This window comes from Aquarana catesbeiana, linkage group LG13 (genome assembly GCF_042186555.1).
Source record: "Aquarana catesbeiana isolate 2022-GZ linkage group LG13, ASM4218655v1, whole genome shotgun sequence".
NCBI lineage: Eukaryota > Metazoa > Chordata > Amphibia > Anura > Ranidae > Aquarana > Aquarana catesbeiana.
The window spans coordinates 28,983,998-29,004,505 of NC_133336.1; the positions used below are offsets into that span (position 1 = coordinate 28,983,998).

The following is a 20,508-nucleotide window of genomic DNA, read 5'->3' on the forward strand; positions in this document are numbered from 1 at the left end:
TGCAAAGTGAACAGCCTATTTGCCTTTATAAGATTAACCCCAATGTGCCCTTGCTTTGAGCCTGCATTGCTAAGGTCAACAGACATGCCCTAACATGGCCAAAGATAAAAGTTACTTTAACTCCTTGCAGACAGACCACCTGCAATGTACTGTAGAATGTCACTGCCTGTTTCCAGGTTCAGGGCGTGTATCCCCCCCCCCCCGCCCTTGACACCCGTGATTGTACACAGCAGGTGTCAGCAGGTCCCAGCCAATGATTCATGGCCATGACCTGCTGATCCGCTGTGTGCAATCACAGCCCAGAGCTCTGTGCTGACAAACAACAAAGGACTCTGTACAGAGGAACAATCTCTGTGAAAAGCAGGGATAAGAAACAAAGAGATCTTTAGTAAAAGTCAGCACACTTTACATGCATTACAGATTGTTAGGCATACATTTAACCCCTTAATTACCTGAGATGTTAACCCCTTCCCAGCCAATGTCAGTACAGTGACAGTGCATATTATTAGCACTGATCACTGTGTTCGTGTCACCGGTGAGGTCAGCGGCAGTTAGTCACTATCCCCCAGCATCAGTTAGTGTCATATTGCCTGCCACACTACTGCAGTCCCATTATAAGTCGCTGATCATCACCATTAGTAGTATACTAAAAAAAAAAAAAATGCCAGTATACTGTATATACGATACTTTGTAGATGCTATAACATTTCCGCAAAACAATCAGTAATCACTTAATGGGATTTTTTTTTTACCAAAGACATGTAGCAGAATATTTATGAAGAAATTTTTTTTTTTTTTTTTTTATTGGATGTGTTTTATAACAGAAAGTAAAAAATATTGTTTTGGTTTTTTTTTTTTGTTTTTTTTAAATGTTTGGTCTTTTTTTTGTTTATGTAATAGAAAATAAAAATTTCAGTTGTGATCAAATACCACCAAAAGAAATCTCTATTTGTGTGAAAAAAAGGTTATAAATTTTGTTTATGTGTTGAACGACCGCACAATTGGCAGCTAAAGTAGCACAAAATGGCCTGGTCATGAAGGGGGTAAAACCTTCCCCGAGTGGTTAAAGGATAAGTTCACCTTTTGTAACGCGTTACATGTTACACCTATAGTCAGGGTGTAACATGTAACATGTTACAAATCCACTGGCCCCGCACCCCCCGTCTCCCCGCTGTGACCGTCAGCGGGGGATCTTCTCCCCCGATCTTTGTCACAATCTGCAAAGAACGTGTCATTCAGTTCTGTGAATGGAAAACTATAAGTACTGACTGCTTTTGTGGATGTCAACTTGTAGTTTTTAATAAACTTCCATGGAGCTGCTGATCACTGTGGTGTGATCATTGATGCTCCCTACTTTTTTTTTTTTTATAAAAGGTGAACTTATCCTTTAAAAGCTATATATATATATATATATATATATATATATATATATATATATATATATATATATATATATATATATATATATACACACACACATATTATATATATATATATATATATATATATATATATATATATATATACACACATACACACACACACATACATATACACACACAATATAAAAAGTCTATACACCCCTGTCAGGTTTCTGTGATGTAAAAAAAATGTTACAAAGATAAATAATTTCAGAACTTTTTCTACCTTTAATGTGACCTATAAACTGTACAACTCAATTGAATGACAAACTGAAATATTTTTTTTTTGGGGGGGGGGGGGGGGGCTGTTCTAGTAGGTCTTTCCTGACATTTTTTTAGTCACATCCTACAGCAGAAGCCATGGTCCGCAGAGAGCTTCCAAAGCATCAGAGGGATCTCATTGTTAAAATGTATCAGTCAGGAGAAGGGTACACAAGATTTTCCAAGGCATTAGATATACCATGGAACACAGTGAAGACAGTCATCATCAAGTGGAGAAAATATGGCACAACATAGCTGGAAGATCTGGCAAGTACTGGCTGTGTGGTACATGGGACAACAATCTCCTGTATTCTTCATAGGTCTGGGCTATGGGGTAGAGTGGCAAGAAGCCTTTTCTTACCAAGAAAAACTTCCAAGCCCAGATACATTTTGCAAAAACACATCTGAAGTCTCCCAAAAGCATGTGGGAAAATGTGTTCTGGTCTGATGAAACCAAAGTTTAACTTTTTGGCCATAGATCCAAAAGATATGTTTGGTGCAAAAACAACACTGCACATCACCAAAAAGAACACCATACCCACCGTGAAGCATGGTGGTGGCAGCTTCATGCTTTGGGTGTTTTTTCTTCAGCTGGAACAGGGGCCTTAGTCAAGGTAGAGGGAAATGTGAAAAGTTACAAATACCAGTCAATATTGGCACAAAACCTTCAGGCTTCTGCTAGAAAGCTGAACATTAAGAGGAACTTCATCTTTCAGCATAACCATGACCCAAAGCATCCATCCAAATCAACAAAGGAATGGCTTCACCAGAAGATTAAAGTTTTGGAATGACCCAGCCAGAGCCCAGACCTGAATCCCATTGAAAATCTGTGGGGTGATCTGAAGAGGGCTGTGCACAGGAGATGTCCTCGCAATCTGATAGATTTGGAGTGTTTTTGCAAAGAAGAGTGGGCAAATATTGCCAAGTCAAGATGTGCCATGCTGATAGACTCACACCCAAAAGACCGAGGGCTGTACTAAAATCAAAAGGTACTTCAACAAAGTACTAGTGTAAGGGTGTGCACACTTATGCAACCATATTATTTTAGTTTTTTATTTTTACTTCCCTTCACCTAAAAGATTTCAGTTTGTTGTTCAATTGAGTTGTACAGTTTATAGGTCACACTAAAGGTGGAAAAAGTTCTGAAATGATTTATCTTTGTCTCATTTTTTTTTACATCACAGAATCCTGACATTTTAACAGGGGTGTGCAGACTTTTTGTATCCACTGTAGATATGTATGTATGTATATATATATATATATATATATATATATATATATATATATATATATATATATATATATATATATATATATATATATATATAGAGAGAGAGAGAGAGAGAGAGAGAGAGAGAGAGAGAGAGAGAGAGAGAGAGAGAGAGAGAGAGAGAGAGAGAGAGAGAGAGAAGATATTATATCCACTCTTTAAAATAATATACATAACTGCAGATTTACTTTACGGTTTCCATTAAGATGCTGTAGGACCACCTACCGCAAATACCGCAGCAATGTCCAATCGGCTTGAGAGGATTGGCACAGGACACTTCGGGGCATTTGTTCCCCAAGTGCTGTAGCAAAGCTGAACATATTTCTTGCTGCACCTTTAAAATAAAAGGAAAAAAAAAAGTTTGTATTTTTCTGGCATCGGCACAATAACAGGAATTAAAGGGTCTTCTCAGGCACACAAAGTTTAAGTTCTAAACGGTTTTCCTCACCCTGTCGTTGCCACACAAGCAACCAGTTTTGTCCATGCATTTGGTGTTGGTGACTTGCGGCTGCGCCGGACCCGGGAACTGCAGCCTCCCTGTGTGCGACGCCAGGTATTCGCCAAACTCCGCCCCGCTGCTGAATTTCTACATTTCCATAAATAGAAATTTGTATGGTTATTATTATACCAAATAGTCTGAAAGTAAAAATTGATATTGATATTTATTATATTTTTTATATTAAAAAAAGGAAAATACCTCTGCATGCCAACTCCATTTGAAACCGACAACGTACATGGAGGGTTGGCATCAGAGGGTTGGATTATGTGCCAATGCTCGATATCAATGGAAATTTCCTCAACTACTTCACAGCAGGGAAAAAAATAACACTGAAATATTTCGAATTTTATGTTTGCTTTGGGTGGCGTTGGCCTTTAACCACCTGAACTCTCGTTGTCTAGTACTTACTGAAAAAAAAAACTATTCACAGATATAAGCCATTGGCCTTCTGAATGGACAAACGCAGTTTAAAAATAGAATCGATCGGCCCGACTGATTTAGCAAGCCCTGCCATTATCGAAGAAACACATTTTTAACAAATTGGTTTTGCAGTGGGGAAAAAATTATTCGATCCCCTGCAGATTCTGTAAGTTTGCCCGCATACAAAGAAATGAAGGGTCTATAATTTTTATCTAAGGTGTATTTTAAATGATAGACACAAAATATCAACCAAAAATCCAGAAAAAGCACATGATACAAATGTTATAAAATTGAGTTGCAGTTCAGTGAGCAAAATAAGTATTTGATCCCCAAGCAAAACATGACTTAGTACCAGGGGCGGACTGACCATTCGGGCACTCGGGCACTGCCTGAGGGCCCCATGCCCTAAAGGGCCCCCATCAGGGTTGCCAGCCTCAATAAAACCAGGGACAGTATGTAAAAATCTGTTTTTTTAAAAATCCCAAGATTATAGCTGCCCCGCCTCTCCAGTACCTTTTCAGTGTGTGTATACTGTAAGTGTGTGTGTATACTGTGTGGCCCCATAATCTATTGCCTGGGGGGCCCCATAATCTCCTATTACCTGGGGGCCCCATAATCTCCTATTAACTGGGGGCCCCATAATCTATTACCTGGGGGCCCCATAATCTCCTATTGCTCTGGGGCCCCATAATCTTCTCCTATTGCCTGGGGGCCCCATAATCTCCTATTACCTGGGGTCCCCGTAATCTCCTATTGCCTGGGGGCCCCGTAATCTCCTATTGCCTGGGGGCCCCGTAATCTCCTATTGCCTGGGGGCCCCGTAATCTCCTATTGCCTGGGGGCCCCGTAATCTCCTATTGCCTGGGGGCCCCATAATCTCCTATTGCCCGGGGGCCCCATAATCTCCTATTGCCCGGGGGCCCCATAATCTCCTATTGCCCGGGGGCCCCATAATCTCCTATTGCCCGGGGGCCCCATAATCTCCTATTGCCCGGGGGCCCCATAATCTCCTATTGCCCGGGGGCCCCATATTCTCCTATTGCCCGGGGGCCCCATATTCTCCTATTGCCCGGGGGCCCCATATTCTCCTATTGCCCGGGGGCCCCATAATCTCCTATTGCCCGGGGGCCCCATATTCTCCTATTGCCCGGGAGCCCCATATTCTCCTATTGCCCGGGGGCCCCATAATCTCCTATTGCCCGGGGGCCCCATAATCTCCTATTGCCCGGGGGCCCCATAATCTTCTCCTATTGCCTGGGGGCCCCATAATCTCCCATTACCCGGGGGCCCCATGAGTTGTCAGTCCGCCCCTGCAACCAGATACATGTTGCACATTGTGGTGCGCTGTGTTGAAAGCACGACCACAACATACAGGGATATACAATGTAATACTGACATATAATCACACACATGGGTTTGACTTGATGGACTTGTGTCTTTTTTCAACCTCACCTACTACTGTATGTAACTATGAAAGAATTGTGCAGGTAAGGTTTAATGTTGTGGTGCCTTGGCATGAGTGAGTTGCCTAAATGCCCAAATGCCTAAATGCCCAACTACGAGCCAAACTTTGTAAAATAAAAACAGACCCCCCCAACAGGTGTAAATTTTTTTTTTTTTTTAAACTGCAGTTGTAAGGCTGTAATACTTTTGTTCAATACAGAGCTGTCCCTGCATTACTTTTTCCATCATGAGATGTCCTCAGTCTTCTAATGTGTAAAAACATACAATGGGGGGGGGGGCAGAGCTTGGAGTTGGACCTAATCCCCTGCAAATGGCACTGGAGGTAGGTGGTTGGCATCGCACCCAGCCTAGGAACCATGATGGCACGTGCACCTACCTCCGGGAAGGAGACTGTGAACAAAACAAGAATGTGTTATTGTATCAGCAGGAGAAATCAGATACTTAATTAAATCCTACATGACGAGGGGAACACCCAGAAACCTGAGAGGTGTGCTGGGACGCCGCATATTGTGAGTCACCAGACAGCGAGCGAGCGGACAAGTCGGCGCAGGTTGTGACATCAATGGCTACCAGGCAGAATAATGGGATGGATGGAATCCAGCATGCCGTGACACAAAGCCGCGCAGATTATTCACACTTCTATAAGGAAAGAATTGCACTCTTAAAGGGTCAGTCCACCCAAAAACAACTTTTTTATTACCGGTGGAGCCTGGTGGTCTAAGTCAGCCCCCCCCCCCCCCCCCCGGTCTTGGATACCCCCCCAAAAGGGAGATCTCCCTGACGCAATTCCCAACTCTGTTCCCATATATCTGGAAAGTTTTGGGTGTTCCCACCCACCTTTATGTGTCATTACATTCTCATAATCAACAAAAAAAATACATGTAAAATCCAGCAGGGATGGTGACGGCTCCACCTAGTGGACACAACAGGTATGACGGTTGTTAAAATAAAAACGAAATATCAGTTTTGGATGACGGACCCTTTAACAAAAATGGGGGTGTCCAATAATAGAGCCTTTCAGGTCTTTAAAGGTTACCTATTAGCAAATCTATCCAGAAACACTAAGGGCATAACACACGGTATGTGAAGCTTTAAAACAGCCTATTGAAATCAAAGGCTTTCCGACGCACCAAATTGTACTAAAAAGCGGATGTGTTGCGGCACATTGCAGCGTATGTGCATGGTCCAAGGCTCACTGTCATTACTGCTCCTCTGAAAAGTAATCCGCGGTGGATCGCTCTCAAAGGCATTTGACGGGTGGCTCATTGATGATAGGTTGCCTCTAGGTGCCCATTTTAACCCTTAAAACACCGCAGTTGCGGAGCGGCCCCCTTTTACTTGAATGGGCCATGTTTGGTGGTGGCCTATGGTATCATTTTTGGCACCCACTCTGGACATCATGTTAGGTTACAGAGTTACTAAACTCACAACAGTAAAATCAGTCTGTATCAGTGGCGGCCGCTCCAGACGGGGTGCAGGGGCGCCACCCCCTAATCTATGCGCCCCGCCTCTACATGCAGGGTGCTGGATGCATGGATTTCAGTAGGTTTTTTTTTTTTCTTGAAGCACGTGATTATCCATACCTCCCAACTTTCTGAGACGGGAATGAGGGACACCTATCAGCAAAAGTATGCAGGCATAGGACACACCCCTTGCCACGCCCCCTTAAAGGAGAATTGTACAAAAAACAAGATTGGTTAAACCCACAAGTGCTTTTTTTACCACTATTATTCCTTTATATTGGCTTTTGGAATTTACAAATGCAGCAATTAAGAAGTTGGATGAAAGGTTCAGCACTGGAAAAACACTTTTTGAAAGATAAAAAGTGCATTTTATATACAACTATATAGATTAGACCAAAATGAGGGACAAATGAGGATGAATGAGGGACAGAGGGACATTGCTCCAACTCAGGGACAGTCCCTCGAAATCAGGGACAGTTGGGAGCTATGGGATCAGAGCCGGAGGCTCTAATTGGCTTCAAAAAGGGTGGGTTCGGGGCGCGGAGCACTGCGCCCCCAAGCCCACCCTGCTGCTTGACAATAGCGAATTAATATTCGTTATTGTCTTCCTGCTTCTCGTCCCAGCCAATGAGGAAGCAGGTCCTAAGACCTGATTGGCCAAGAGGTAAAGCGACCACATTGGCCGGGAGCAGAAGCAGGGGGGAAGCTGCCGAGGAGGAGACGAAGGGGGAAACCACCAAAGCTGCCAGCGACCTGGATGAGGTAAGCCTGGGGCTGGTGGGCGGACAGGCGAGTGACGAGGGGAGGGGGATTGTTCGCCAATCAACTGAGTGACTGGGGGTTTGATCGATCGACTGAAACGGGGGGCACCAGCCGCCACTGGTCTGTATAGGCATTAAAACATGCTTGTTATACTCACTGTGGAACCTAAGGGGTTAATCCTTCGCATTCTGATCCTCCCCTTCTTCCACTGTCCTCAATCCATCTCCTGATAAGACAGAACCTTTAGGGGCACTCTGCACATGCTCAGTTTGGTGTGAATTTCTAGAGAGTTGTTTTTTTTTTTTCTTCGGAGGGTGCATGTGATCAGCACAGGGCCAATCAGACAGTGGCGTCTCCAGCTTTCATATTTAGGGGGGGCACATGGGGGCACAGGTACAAAAGTAGGGGGGCAACTATAAAATGCAATTATATATATATCTATCTCCTGGGGCCCTTTACTACGACCCCACAATGGCCCTTTCACATGTTCTGCAGTGAGTTCCCTTCCTACTGTATTGGGGCCACCCAGGGTGGCAGAAAACAAGAGATATATGTCACCAGCATACCAAGAAAATATAAGGATCTAAAGCAGTGGGAGAACTATCTGGGTTGCAAAGGTTGTCTTGCCACCGGGCCCTGGTGTTCTGCCACTGTGGGGTTTCCCAGCCTCCTCTTGCTGTCCTGCCCCTGCTATTGACAGCGCTGGACTGAAATCATTCTGTTTTTTCAGTAACTGAGAGTCCTGGTGGAGTCCTTCCTGCAACTCACTCTACTCCCTGCCAATGAGGATGCAGGGGAAGGAGCAGATCGGGAGGCCGTGGTTGTGTGAGCGCTCGCATTATGCAGTGTCAGTGAGCAGAGGGAGGGGGGAGGAATCACCCGCAGAAGCTGACTGGGGACTCTCTCCCTCTTAGACATTGATTTTTTGTAAAACAAAAAAACAAAAAAACAAAAATCTTTATTGGGGGGGGGGGGGCACATGGTGGGGCACAGCATAATGTTAGGGGGGTCAGGGCCCCCTCTGGCCCCCCCCTAGGGACGCCATTGCAATCAGAACTGTCCAGACAGAGGGTCAGGGGTCCTGCAGTCTCATAGGACAGTCAGAGGAGAATGAAAACTCCTCCTACAGGTTTTAACCAGATACTGATAGAAGTCGCGATACTTCTATATACTGCTGATGAGAAAAAGGTTTTTAGCAGTTTATATTTACTAAAATAATTGGATTTCCATGTTCTGTGTACTGTGGGAGACCAGATATAGGGAATGCAGGGTCCTGGGTTTAGCAACACATTTTAACGAGGGGGCAGTGAAATCTTGAATTAGCCATTTGGATTTATGCCCCCCACCCCAGTGTAAACGAGGCGCTAATGCACTGGGGTGCTATTAAAAACGATGGACATGGTTACACATCAATGCATGTAATGCGGATTGCTGCACATTGCGGTAATGCACACATCAATATGCATCTTCCCACAACAGATTTATATCGGCGCCTAAAGCAGAACTAAAAGGCACAAATTTTAGATCCCTCGCCGACACCGGCATCTTCTCCCTGGCTTCTTCCCAGGGGCTGGTCTTTGGCCATCTTAATTGGCTGGCACAAGATGACATCACTCCCGCGCGGATTTTTTTTTTTTTCAATGGGAAAGTGTGTGTGTGTGTGTGTGTGTGTGGGGGGGGGGGCATTTTGGGCGACTCCTGCACTGAATGTATGTAATGGCAAAGGGTGCTGGGTTGTGATACAGTGTCCATTGATTCTGGATGCTAGGGGATCTATTGTTGCTGGAGGGGTATCTATTTCTGCAGGAGGGTTTAATGTTGATGGGGAGGTCTCTTGTTGCTGATGGGGGATCTAATGTCTCTGGAAGGGATCTACTTTTGCAGGTGGGATGTCTGTTTTTGGTGGGGGGTCGGTTGTTGCTGGGAGGGATCGACAGTATGAGAGAGAAGTCTATTGTAGCTGGCTGCTGGAGGGTCTATTGATGCTGTTTGCAGGGAGATCTGCTGTTGCTGCTGGGGGGGTATCTTGTGGGTGGTCCATTCTTGCTGGGGGGGTCTATTGTTGGGTACTGCAGGGGATCTGTTTTACTTATTTTCTTGTTGTCAATAAATTCTATACAAATGAATTATCACCGCAAATGTAACTTGGTCCTGTATTCTCTTAAAGGGGGCAGTACTGGGAGGTGGGCAGGGGCGGAATCAAGGAAGGGGGCTCCGAGATAGGTAAGGGGTGGAGACAAGGGGTAACTCCGAAAGCGGGAGTTCCTGCAACTTTTATCTGAAAGAAAAGAAAGTCCTGCTCCCGCGCATGCGCAGGAGTCCAGGCTTCTTGGCTCGCAGGCATGTAAACTGCGCATGCGCACAGAGGAGGGACTTGGAAATCCCACGCTTTTGCAAGTTTTGCTATTGGTGGACCAGGCAAAAGGACAGGCAATCTTCTTTACAGCTTGAACTTTTTTTTTTTTTTAAATCAATCAAATTGTTGAAGGGTGTCATTGCTAAATCATCTGAAAATGTCTGGCTGCCTGACTGTTCCCATAACCTCAATATGTCTAAAGTCGCTGCCCTGGAACCAGTATATATCATGAGCTCTGACCTCACTTGCTGAATGCTTGTTCCAAGTCAATGAATCAAAAGCTTTCATTCAATCCAAGCTGCTCAGTGTTGTGTGTGGTGTCTGTGCGCCCTCTACTGGCGCTGAATGGTAGGTTCTTGATAAAGTAGATTCATAGGGGCTGATTTACTAAAGGTAAATAGACTGTGTGCACTTTACAAAGTGCAGTTGCCCCAGAGCTTAGTAAATGAGCAGAAGCTCTGCTGACTTCCATCATCCAATCATGTGCAAGCAAAAATGCTGTTTTTTTTTTAGCCAATAGAGCAAACTATCTGTTGCATCATTTGTTGCTAGGTATTTCAGCTTTTTTAGCTTTTCCATTAGCGTTTATTTATTTTTTTTTTCATTTATTTTATATTTTTTTTTCGTTAGAGTTAAGGTTAGGTTAGGGTTAAGATTAGGAGTTGGTGTTAGGGTTATTTATTTTTTGTTAGGGTGTTAATACTACTACTACTACTACTACTACTACTACTACTACTACTACTACTACTACTACTACTACTAATAATAATATTAATAGTAAAAAATAAATAAAAACATGTAAAATACACAAATAACAATAATCATAAATAAATAATAAATACATTCAATAAATGAATACTAGGTAATAATAAATAATTAACCCCTAACCCTTAAAAAAAATAAAAATAAAATAATAATAAATAACTAAACACCCTAACCCTAATGCAAAATAAATAAATGAATACATTTCTTGCATCATTTATTTCTAGGCATTTCAGCTTTTTTTAGCTTTTCCATTAGCTTTTATTTCTTTTTTTATTTTTATTACTCATTTATTTTTTTTATTTTTTTCGTCAGAGTAAGGGGTTAGGGTTAAGGGTAGGTTAGGGTTAAAATTAGGAGTTGGTTTTAGGGTTATTTATTTTTGTTAGGGTGTTAGTAGTACTACTACTAATAATAATAAATAAATGTAAAATAAATACACACATAAATAACAATAATCATAAATAAATAATAAATAAATTCAATAAATGAATACTAGGTAATAAATAATTAACCCCTAACCCATAACAAATAATAAATAACTAAACACAAAATAAATAAATGAATACATCTGTTGCATCATTTGTTGCTAGGTATTTCAGCTTTTTTAACTTTTCCATTAGCTTTTATTTTTTTTTTTATTTTTTTTTTTTTCTATATTTCTTTTCATTATTCATCCGAATTAACGAATGTGTCCAAAATTCGTTAAAAAAACGAATTCGGAAAGAAAGGAATTGCACATGTCTACTCATCGTACAATCTCTGTACCATCAACTTTAGACTAGGTTTACACCAGTATGGTGCGACCTAGCGCACGCGTGTGATTGCATGCGATTTTTGTGCATTTCACCCATGTGACGAGTAGGGCAGTCTATTCATTTCAATGTGAGAAATGCGGGGGGAAAAAGTCCCCGACCCGGAAAAGGAGCCATGCTGAACAACATGGTGCTGCGGCACCCTGTGGTTTGGCTCTCACATCTGTTGATGCGTCGGGGTCCTATTAAGATTTAGCCCCGGTTCACACTATATCTCGCATTTGAATTGCAAGACCCGCACCGCATTCCTGTGCAATTCCCATGCGATTCAGTGCGATTTGATCCCATTCATTTTGAATGGGCTCAGATTACACCGTATCATACCAAAAAAGGTCAGCCACTTTTTTTGGAGCTGCACCGCAACCGCATTACATCGCATCGCTTTGTACCATGCAATCCGGTGCGGGCAACCTGCACTGCATTTGCGATCCTTTTGGGGTGTTTGTTAACTTTGTATTGACACCCACAGCGGATCGCGAACACAGTGCGATTGCAATGCAGTGCAGGAAACGCATAATGCACTGCAAATATACGCAATTTTGCGCACGTTCCCGACAAGCATCTGAAGGAGATTGTACAATGAGATTGTAACGTGTGGGGAGTTTCAGTTCAGTAATGTCTCCAAAACAAATCCGTTAATGGGATGAACATACCCGCCCCAGGACAGAAATGCTCTTCAGCTGGATTTCGGATGCCGTCTCCTGAACTTGGACCCGGAAGGATGTATCCGAGGAAAAAATCACATCGTCGTGCTGGCACGGGACGCGCTCAGAGTCCACATTAAAGAGCAGATTTCCATTTTCCAGAGCATCGATGGAGATGGCGGACTGCCAGAGGGTTGGATCGAACCATTGATAGCGATCAACATCACCGAAGTTTACAAGGGAGCCTGGACAGGAAGAGAGACAGAGTGAGATTAGTGACATTACCACCTGTGTCCACCAGGGGGAGAGAGAGTATCCCAAATGGAAAAAACAGCAATGGCACCAAATTTGAGGCAGAAACTGGATTTTTTTGTTACAGTAAAATCCTTTTCTCTGAGTCTATTGATGTACACAGTGGGGGGTTATTTACTAAAACTGGAGAGTGCAAAATCTGGTGCAACTCTGCATAGAAACCAATCAGCTTCTAGGTTTTATTGCCAAAGTTTAATTGAACAAGCTGAAGTTAGTGTCAGGGCTGGGCCCAGCCTTTCCTTCTCAACGCTGGCCGCTTAGCTGTCGGCTAATTGGCAGCTCCTATCTCTCCACAGTGACTCACCTGTTGATGATATCTTGCTCGTCAAGTCCTGCCTCCTTAAGCCGTCCAGTCGATCTCTGTCTTTGCCTTGGTCACATCTCTAGAGACGCTCTCCTGTGTTCCTGTTAAAGACTTGCTTGGCTGACATTCCTTCTGGCTCCAGATCCTGCTTGCTGTTCTACTACGCTGTTCTCTGGCTCCCTGACATTTTGGCTTGTCTGACTATCTGTTCTAGTTCCTGAACTCTGGCTATATTTTGACTATGTTTACCTTTTTTTATTATTTTTAAACAAGTGTGATTTAACTGTACTTCTGTCTCAGTCTGATTCATGGTTTCTGACAGAAGCTGATTGGCTACCATGCACAGCTGCACAAGATTCTAAGTGCTCTAGTTTTAGTAAATCAGCCCCAGTGTCTTCTAATCTCCGACCATAGGGTTATAGCGCCACCGACAGGAGTAGAACACTAGGCAGAAAAAATAAACTCGGCACCGCCTATGGACAGTCCTGGCTGATATAAACCCCCTCTCTGCATACTGGTACTCCAGTTAGTGTCAAAGAATTAAAAAAAACAGAGTGGTGGGCGCTGTGTCCATCAATGAAATCAGAGAAAAGGATTTTGCGGTGAGTAACAAAAAAAAATCCAGTTTCCTCTTTAATTCATTGACGGGCACAGCGTCTTCTATTCTCGACCATTGGGACAGTGGTGTATTAAAATTGCCCCCCCCCATCTAAATTTGTCCCACCCCAGCCGCAGTATACCGTTCTCGTCTCAGGGTCTGATGGGGAAGCTGCAGCCGTTCACAGTGAGCAGCTGCGGCTTCCTTATCAGACCCTGAGACACGATTCGATTCCAAGTGCCATATATAGAATTACTGCCCATGATCTGACATTCGCAGTAATACCTCACGTGTGGGACGATCGCTGTTTGTGTGCGCGCGAGACCGACACGTGCGTGGGAGGACGGGGGCACTTTACTTTTTTTTTATTATTATTATTAATTTCTTTTATTTTTACACTGTTGCTTGAATTTTTTTTTCCATCTCCTTTATTGCTGTCACAAGGAATGTAAACATCCTGTGTAAAAGTAATAGGCAGAGACAGGTCCTCTTTATGGAGAGATCGGGGGTCTATAACACCCCAAATCCCTCCTCTGCACTTAAAAGCATTCAAAACACCAAGATCAAGGCTTTTGAATCTTGAGATTTTTAAAAACTGTCGTTGATGGTTTCTGATTAAACCGGAAGTGATGTCATGTTATTGCTTCCGGTTTACTGTTACAAACAGCTGATCCCGGTGTTACGTCACATATGGCGACCTATTACATATGGCTACCTGCTGGACTGCGTATGTGCGACGCCGCCATATGCGTTCCAACACTGTGGCGATCTGCGCTTGTGCAGAATTTTGTGGCCACACCCGAGTCCAGGTTCAAGCCCCACCATCGAAGTGGACATAGAGTTAGATTATAATTATGCCAAGTGAAGCGAGGACATGTCCGAAGTGTGGCAAGCGAAGCGAGCCCCCGAGGGGCCCTGTGGCAAAGTGGTTTCTTACAACAGTGTTGGAACGCATATGGCGGCGTCGCGCATGTGCACTCCAGCGGGTAGCCAAATGTGATGGGTCGCCATATCTGACGAAACACCGGCTTGGCTGTCCAGGTACAAACACCAAAAGGACAGAAAGAGCTTAGAGAGCCGCCTCTGCCCTTCTGCCTGCGGACAGTGCCGTACCCTCTGAAAAATGCCGCCCAAAGGCAAACTCCTTGGTGGCTTCGCGGTAGATACACCCCTGCATAGGGGATGTCCCAAAAGCAGTGTTCAACAAATGGGAGGTGGGAGAAGAAAAAACAAAAAGGCCAAAACATGGAAAGACAAAAACAAGGAGCTCAACAGGAACAGGATGAGTCCAAACAGAATAGACCCCCCCCCCCCCCCCCAAAGAAAACATAAACCTCAAACAGCCTCCTGCAAAACTTTGCGGCAAAAACACGTGGCTGAAGACCCCAGGGTATCCAACTTTGGTGTGCACAGACCACCAGGTAGACACCTTGCAGATTTGAGACAAAGACGCCTGATGACCAAAAGCCCAGGGGGCACCAAGCGCCCAAATAGAGCCCGCCTTTACAGGAAAGGGGGGAACCTGAACCTTAATGGTATAGACTTGAATTACCATCTGTCTAATCCATCTAGAAATGGTGGCAGAAGAAGCCGCCAACCCCTTCCTCGGCCCTGGCACTAGGCAGAAAGAACTGGAGTGCCTATGCAGACAAAGGGTTTATATCAGCCAGGATTGTCCATAGCTAGTGCCGAGTTTATTTTTTCTGCCCAGTGTCCTTCTCCTGTAGGTGGCGCAATTATTCTATGGTCGAGATTAGAAGATGCTGTGTCCGTCAATGAACGAAAGAGAAGACTACATGGCACCCAACATTTCCATCACTTCATATACAATGCTGTGAAAAAGAATTTGCCCCCTTTCTGATTTTTTTTTTTTTGCATATTTGTCACACTTAAATGACACGTTTTATTATTACACAAAGATAACCCGAGTAAATACAAAATGCTGTTTTTAAATGATGGTTTAAAAGGCAAAAAAGCTGTCCAAACCTGCCTGGCTTTATGTGAAAAAGTAATTGGCTCCTAAACCTAATAACTGGTTGTGCCAACCTTGGCGCCAACAACTGCAATCAAGCCTTTGCGATAACTGGCAGTGAGTCTTTCACATCGCTGTGGAGCAATTTTGGCCCACTCTTCTTTGCAGAATTGTTTTAATTCAGCCACATTGGAGGGTTTTCCAGCATGAACGGCCTGTGTAAGGTCATGATACAGCATCTCAATTGGATTTAAGTCCGGGCTTTAACTAGGCCACTCCAAAAACTTAAATTTTGCTTTGTTTAAACCATTTGGAGGTGGACTTGCTGTTGTGTTTCGGATCATTGTGCTGCTGCATAACCCAAGTGCACTTGAGCTTGAGGTCACAAACTGATGGCCGGACATTCTCCTTTAGGATTTTCTGGTAGAGCTCAGAATTCATGGTTCCATCAATTATGGTAAGTCGTCCGGGTCCTGAAGCTGCAAAGCAGCCCCAGACCATCACACTACCACCACCGTGTCTGACTGTTGGTATGATGTTCTTGTTATGAAATGCTGTATTCATTTTATACCAGATGTTCCCGGGACGCACACCTTCCAAAAAGTTACATTTTTGTCTCATCAGTCCACGGAATATTTGCCTAAAAGTCTTGGGGATAATCAAGATGTTTTTTGGTAAATGTGAGATGAGCCTTTGTGTTCTTTTTGGTCAGCAGTGGCTTTGGCCTTGGAACTCTCCCATGGATGCCATGGGAGAGTTCCAAGGCCAGTTTCTTTGCCCAGTCTCTTTCTTATTGTTGAATCATGAACACTGATCTTACCTGAGGCAAGTGAGGTCTTCAGTTCTTTAGATGTTGTTCTGGGATCTTGTATGACCTCCTGAAGGAGTCGTTTTTGTGCACTTGGGAGTAATTTTGGTTGGCCGGCCACTCCTGGGAAGGTTCACCACTGTTCCAAGTTATCTCCATTTGTGGATAATGACTCTCCCCGTGGTTTACTGGAGTTCCAAAGCTTTAGAAATGGCTTTGATACCCTACATGTACATTACTTTGTTTCTAATCTGTTCTTGATTTTTTTTTAGTATGTGGCATGATTTGTGGCCTTTTGTGATCCGTTAGCGTGCTTCACTTTGTCAGACAGCTTCTATTTATCTGATTTCTTGATTCAACAGAACCATGCATTAACCAGCTTCCAGATACTAAACTATAATAGCACACAAATCAACACGTTATCATAATATATACTTATACATGCGATTCTGTGTGATGCAATTTAAGCCCATTCATTTTAAATCCACTCTTGTATTAGAGTCAGCATCATTTAGCCCTGGCTCACACTGCACACCGCATGTGATGTGATTCACGCAGAACTCGCACCGCATTTCTGTGTGAATCGCATGCAATTCCGTGCAGGGCAACGTGAGCCTATTCATTTTGAATGGCTGACATCGTACTGCACCTGCATGAAAAGGGTGCGGGCAAAAATTTTTTTTTTTGTGTGTGACCGGATTTCATGGGTGTTTAGACCCATGCGATCCAGTTCAGGCAAACACAATGCATTTTGCATCCTGCTTTCGTCATTAACTTTTGACTGACACCTGCAGCAGATCGCACTAAAGCAACGCAATTGCTTTGCGTGGCGAAAAACGTACAGGAATCGCTGCGTTTCCCGCACCACATCGGTGTGAACTGGTGCTCAAAGTGGACATTGCTCTTGGTGTAGCTCAGCCGATGCTCAGGTTCTTTAGGAAGAAGATAGGTGTCCTTGAGTTACTACCTAACGTCGCTGGAGTATCCTACAGTTACCCTCAACCATCCAAGTTTAAGTTTTGCAATGAAAAGTCAAAAGAGAGGAATGAATGGGAAGTGCTCTGTGCCAAGTAGCTTCTTACTCATTCACAATCTGAAGCATAGTAAACACAGTTTACTATGTTTCAGTGTTCATTTAGAAGAAGGCGGCAGTGGTGAACGACATGTTTAATAGCTCCTTACCCTGCTCTTCCTCCTGAAACATCCCCCTCAGCAGCCAGGGGAGAAGAGAGAAGGGTAGCCAGCAGCACTGCAGGATGGGGGGGGGGGGGGGGGGTGGAGCCCAAGCAGTAGGGGGAATCAGTACCGCACATAGTGATTAGACCGATGCTGCATCCAGGGGCGGACTGACAACTCATGGGGCCCCCGGGCAATAGGAGTTTATGGGGCCCCCGGGCAGTAGGAGAAGATTATGGGGCCCCCGGGCAATAGGAGATTATGGGGCCACCAGGCAATAGGAGATTATGGGGCCCCCAGGCAATAGATTATGGGGCCACACAGTTTACACACAAAGACACACAATATACACACACAGGATACACATACACACATTGAAAAGGTACTGGAGAGGCGGGGCAGCTATAATCTTGGGATTTTTAAAAAAACACAGATTTTTACATACTGTCCCTGGTTTTATTGAGGCTGGCAACCCTGATGGGGCCCCTTAGTGGCATAGGGCCCTCGGGCAGTGCCCGAATGGTCAGTCCGCCCCTGGCTGCATCCACCTAGGTAAGTATGATTTGAAAAAAAAAAAAACCCTAGCTTCTCTTCTAATGTGGTCAACGTACTGGTAACCATATTGGAAGAGAAGCTAGGGTTTTGTTTTTTTCAAATCATACATACCTAGGTTTGTGCCATCCCAAACCAATCGGTTTAAAGCACAGACACAGCCAACAATACCCGAGCCTTTCATCCTACATTCATACAGCTGTTCAAAGCTTGTTAGCCCTTAGCAGTGCAAGATAAGGAAACCACTGTGCACCAGCAGAGCTCTGGTAATTCACCTCTGCAGGAGCAAAGGTGTCCACATTTCTGGAGGATCACAATGCATGGATTCTCAGGGGTGGGGATTTATTATCATATCTGTGCTCTCATTTTAATATCCTTTACAAGTATGGATGAATTTTAGGATCACCACAACCATGGGCTCATGCCAAATCCCAGTGGTTTGCTGGGTTCTTGTCGAATTGCAGGTTCCTGGCCAGAATCCTCAGGGTTTGGTGGGCTCTTGAAGATTTTGGCCAAAAACTTTGAAGGATTTCCGCTAGAAATAAGAAATGCTGTGCATGGCCTTGGCCCTTGGAGTAAGAAGAGTCTGAAGGAATTGATATGCCAGCACCCTCATTATAAAGGGTAGGCTTTAGACCAGGGTTCCATGGAATCCTAGGGTTCCTCCAGAGGTTGCTAGGGGTTCCTTGAGCAATTTCTGCTTCACAGATAAGTTCCCACTGACTTCATTGATCTTTTTGGCTATCTGTAAGGGGGACATTCTTCCCAATGACCACAAGTGTAAGGAGCATTCTTCCCAGTGACCACAAGTGTAAGGAGCATTCTTTCCCACTGACCATCACACTAATGTATCACGTGTTGTAGATATAGTCATTTTAGTAGGGTTCCCTCAGCCCAGAAAGTTATTTTAAGGGTTCCTCCGTGTTGAAAAGGTAGAGAAAGGCTGGTCTAGACACTCATAGTACATATCATGCATCATCCTCACCTTCACCACATGTTGGATCTTCAGCAGGAGCCGCCAAAAACCCGGCACCGGGTGACAGGATGAACTCTCCATCCAGAGGCAAATACTGTAGAGAGAAAACATGGCAACAAGGTCAGAATGATGGAGATCACATCACACACCACTGCTAACCTCTGCACCACCGGAAATATAATCCAAATACAAGGAGTCTGAGGGTTTAGGGCCCATTGACACCTAGCCAGTGTGTTAAAATGCAGACATTAACGTGCGTTGCATTATGGCAGCCCATTGATTTTAATAGGGCGTCAACGCATCACAATGGACTAAAAATGTTATGTGCATTATTCTGTTTTTTTTTCAATGTAATGAACAGTAGTGCTTTAGTGTGGGTTGCAGTATACGCAGGCGTATTCCCTTAGGCTTCTCTCACACAAGTGGCAATTTCTACTGCCCACTGAGGATCGCTTTTCAGAGGGTGTCAGAGCAGCAGTGTCTACAGTGACTTGAAAAAGTATTCATACCCCTTGAAATTTTCCACATTTCATTTCATTGTCATGTTACAACCAAAAATGTAAATGTATTTTATAGGGATTTTATGTGATAGACCAACACAAAGTGACACATAATTGTGAAATGGAAGAAAAATGATAAATGGTTTTCAATTTTTTTTACAAATATCTGAAAAGTGTGGCGTGCATTTGTATTCAGCCCCCTTTACTCTGATACCCCGAACTAAGATCTAGTGGAACCAATTGCTTTCAGAAGTCACCTAGATAGTAAATAGAGTCCCCCTGTGTGTGTAATTTAATCTCAGTATAAATACAGCTGTTCTGTGAAGCCCTCAGAAGTTTGTTAGAGAACCTTAGTGAACAAACAGCATCAGGAAGGCCAAGGAACACACCAGACAGGTCAGGGATAAAGGTGTGGAGAAGTTTAAAGCAGGGTTAGTTTATAAAGAAAATTTCTCAAGCTTTGAACATCTCACGGAGCTCTGTTCAATCCATCATCTGAAAATGGAAAGAGTATGGCATAACTGGCAACCTACCAAGACATGGCCGTCCACCTAAACTGACCGGCCGGGCAAGGAGAGCATTCATCAGAGAAGAGCCAAGAGGCCCATGGTAACTCTGGAGGAGCTGCAGAGATCCACAGCTCAGGTGGGAGAATCTGTCCACAGGACAACTATTAGTCGTGTTCTCCACAAATCTGACCTTTATGGAAGAGTGGCAAGAAGAAAGACATTGTTGGAAGAAAGTCATAAGAAGTCCCATTTGCAGTTTGTGAGAAACCATGTGGAAACAAACATGGTGCTCTGGTCAGATGAGATCAAAATTGAAATTTTTGGCTTAAAACAAAAACTCTATGTGTGGCAGAAAACTAACACTGCACATCACCCTCAACACACCATCCCCACTGTGAAACATGGTGGTGGCAGCATCATGTTGTGGGGATGCTTTTCTTCAGCAGGGACAGGGAAGCTGGTCAGAGTTGATGGGAAGATGGATGGAGCCAAATACAGGGCAATCCTAGAAGAAAACCTGTTAGAGACTACAAAAGACTTGAGACTGGGGCGGAGGTTCACCTTCCAGCAGGACAACGACCCTAAACATACAGCCAGAGCTACAATGGAATGGTTTAGATCAAAGCATATTCATGTGTTAGAATGGCCCAGTCAAAGTCCAGACC

At 43.9% G+C, this 20,508-nt stretch overlaps 1 protein-coding gene across 1 annotated transcript in view; it reads right to left on the reverse strand.

Annotated features, from left to right (window-relative positions):
- Positions 1-20,508, reverse strand: part of AMN (amnion associated transmembrane protein) — an 84,654-nt gene that overhangs the window by 14,995 nt on the left and 49,151 nt on the right. Inside the window, exons 4-7 of the mRNA XM_073610399.1 lie at positions 18,844-18,928; positions 12,146-12,381; positions 3,400-3,537; positions 3,177-3,285 (exon numbers count right to left, since the gene is read on the reverse strand). Of these exons, the coding sequence (XP_073466500.1) occupies positions 3,177-3,285; positions 3,400-3,537; positions 12,146-12,381; positions 18,844-18,928 (568 nt within the window). The remainder of the gene's footprint in view (positions 1-3,176; positions 3,286-3,399; positions 3,538-12,145; positions 12,382-18,843; positions 18,929-20,508) is intronic.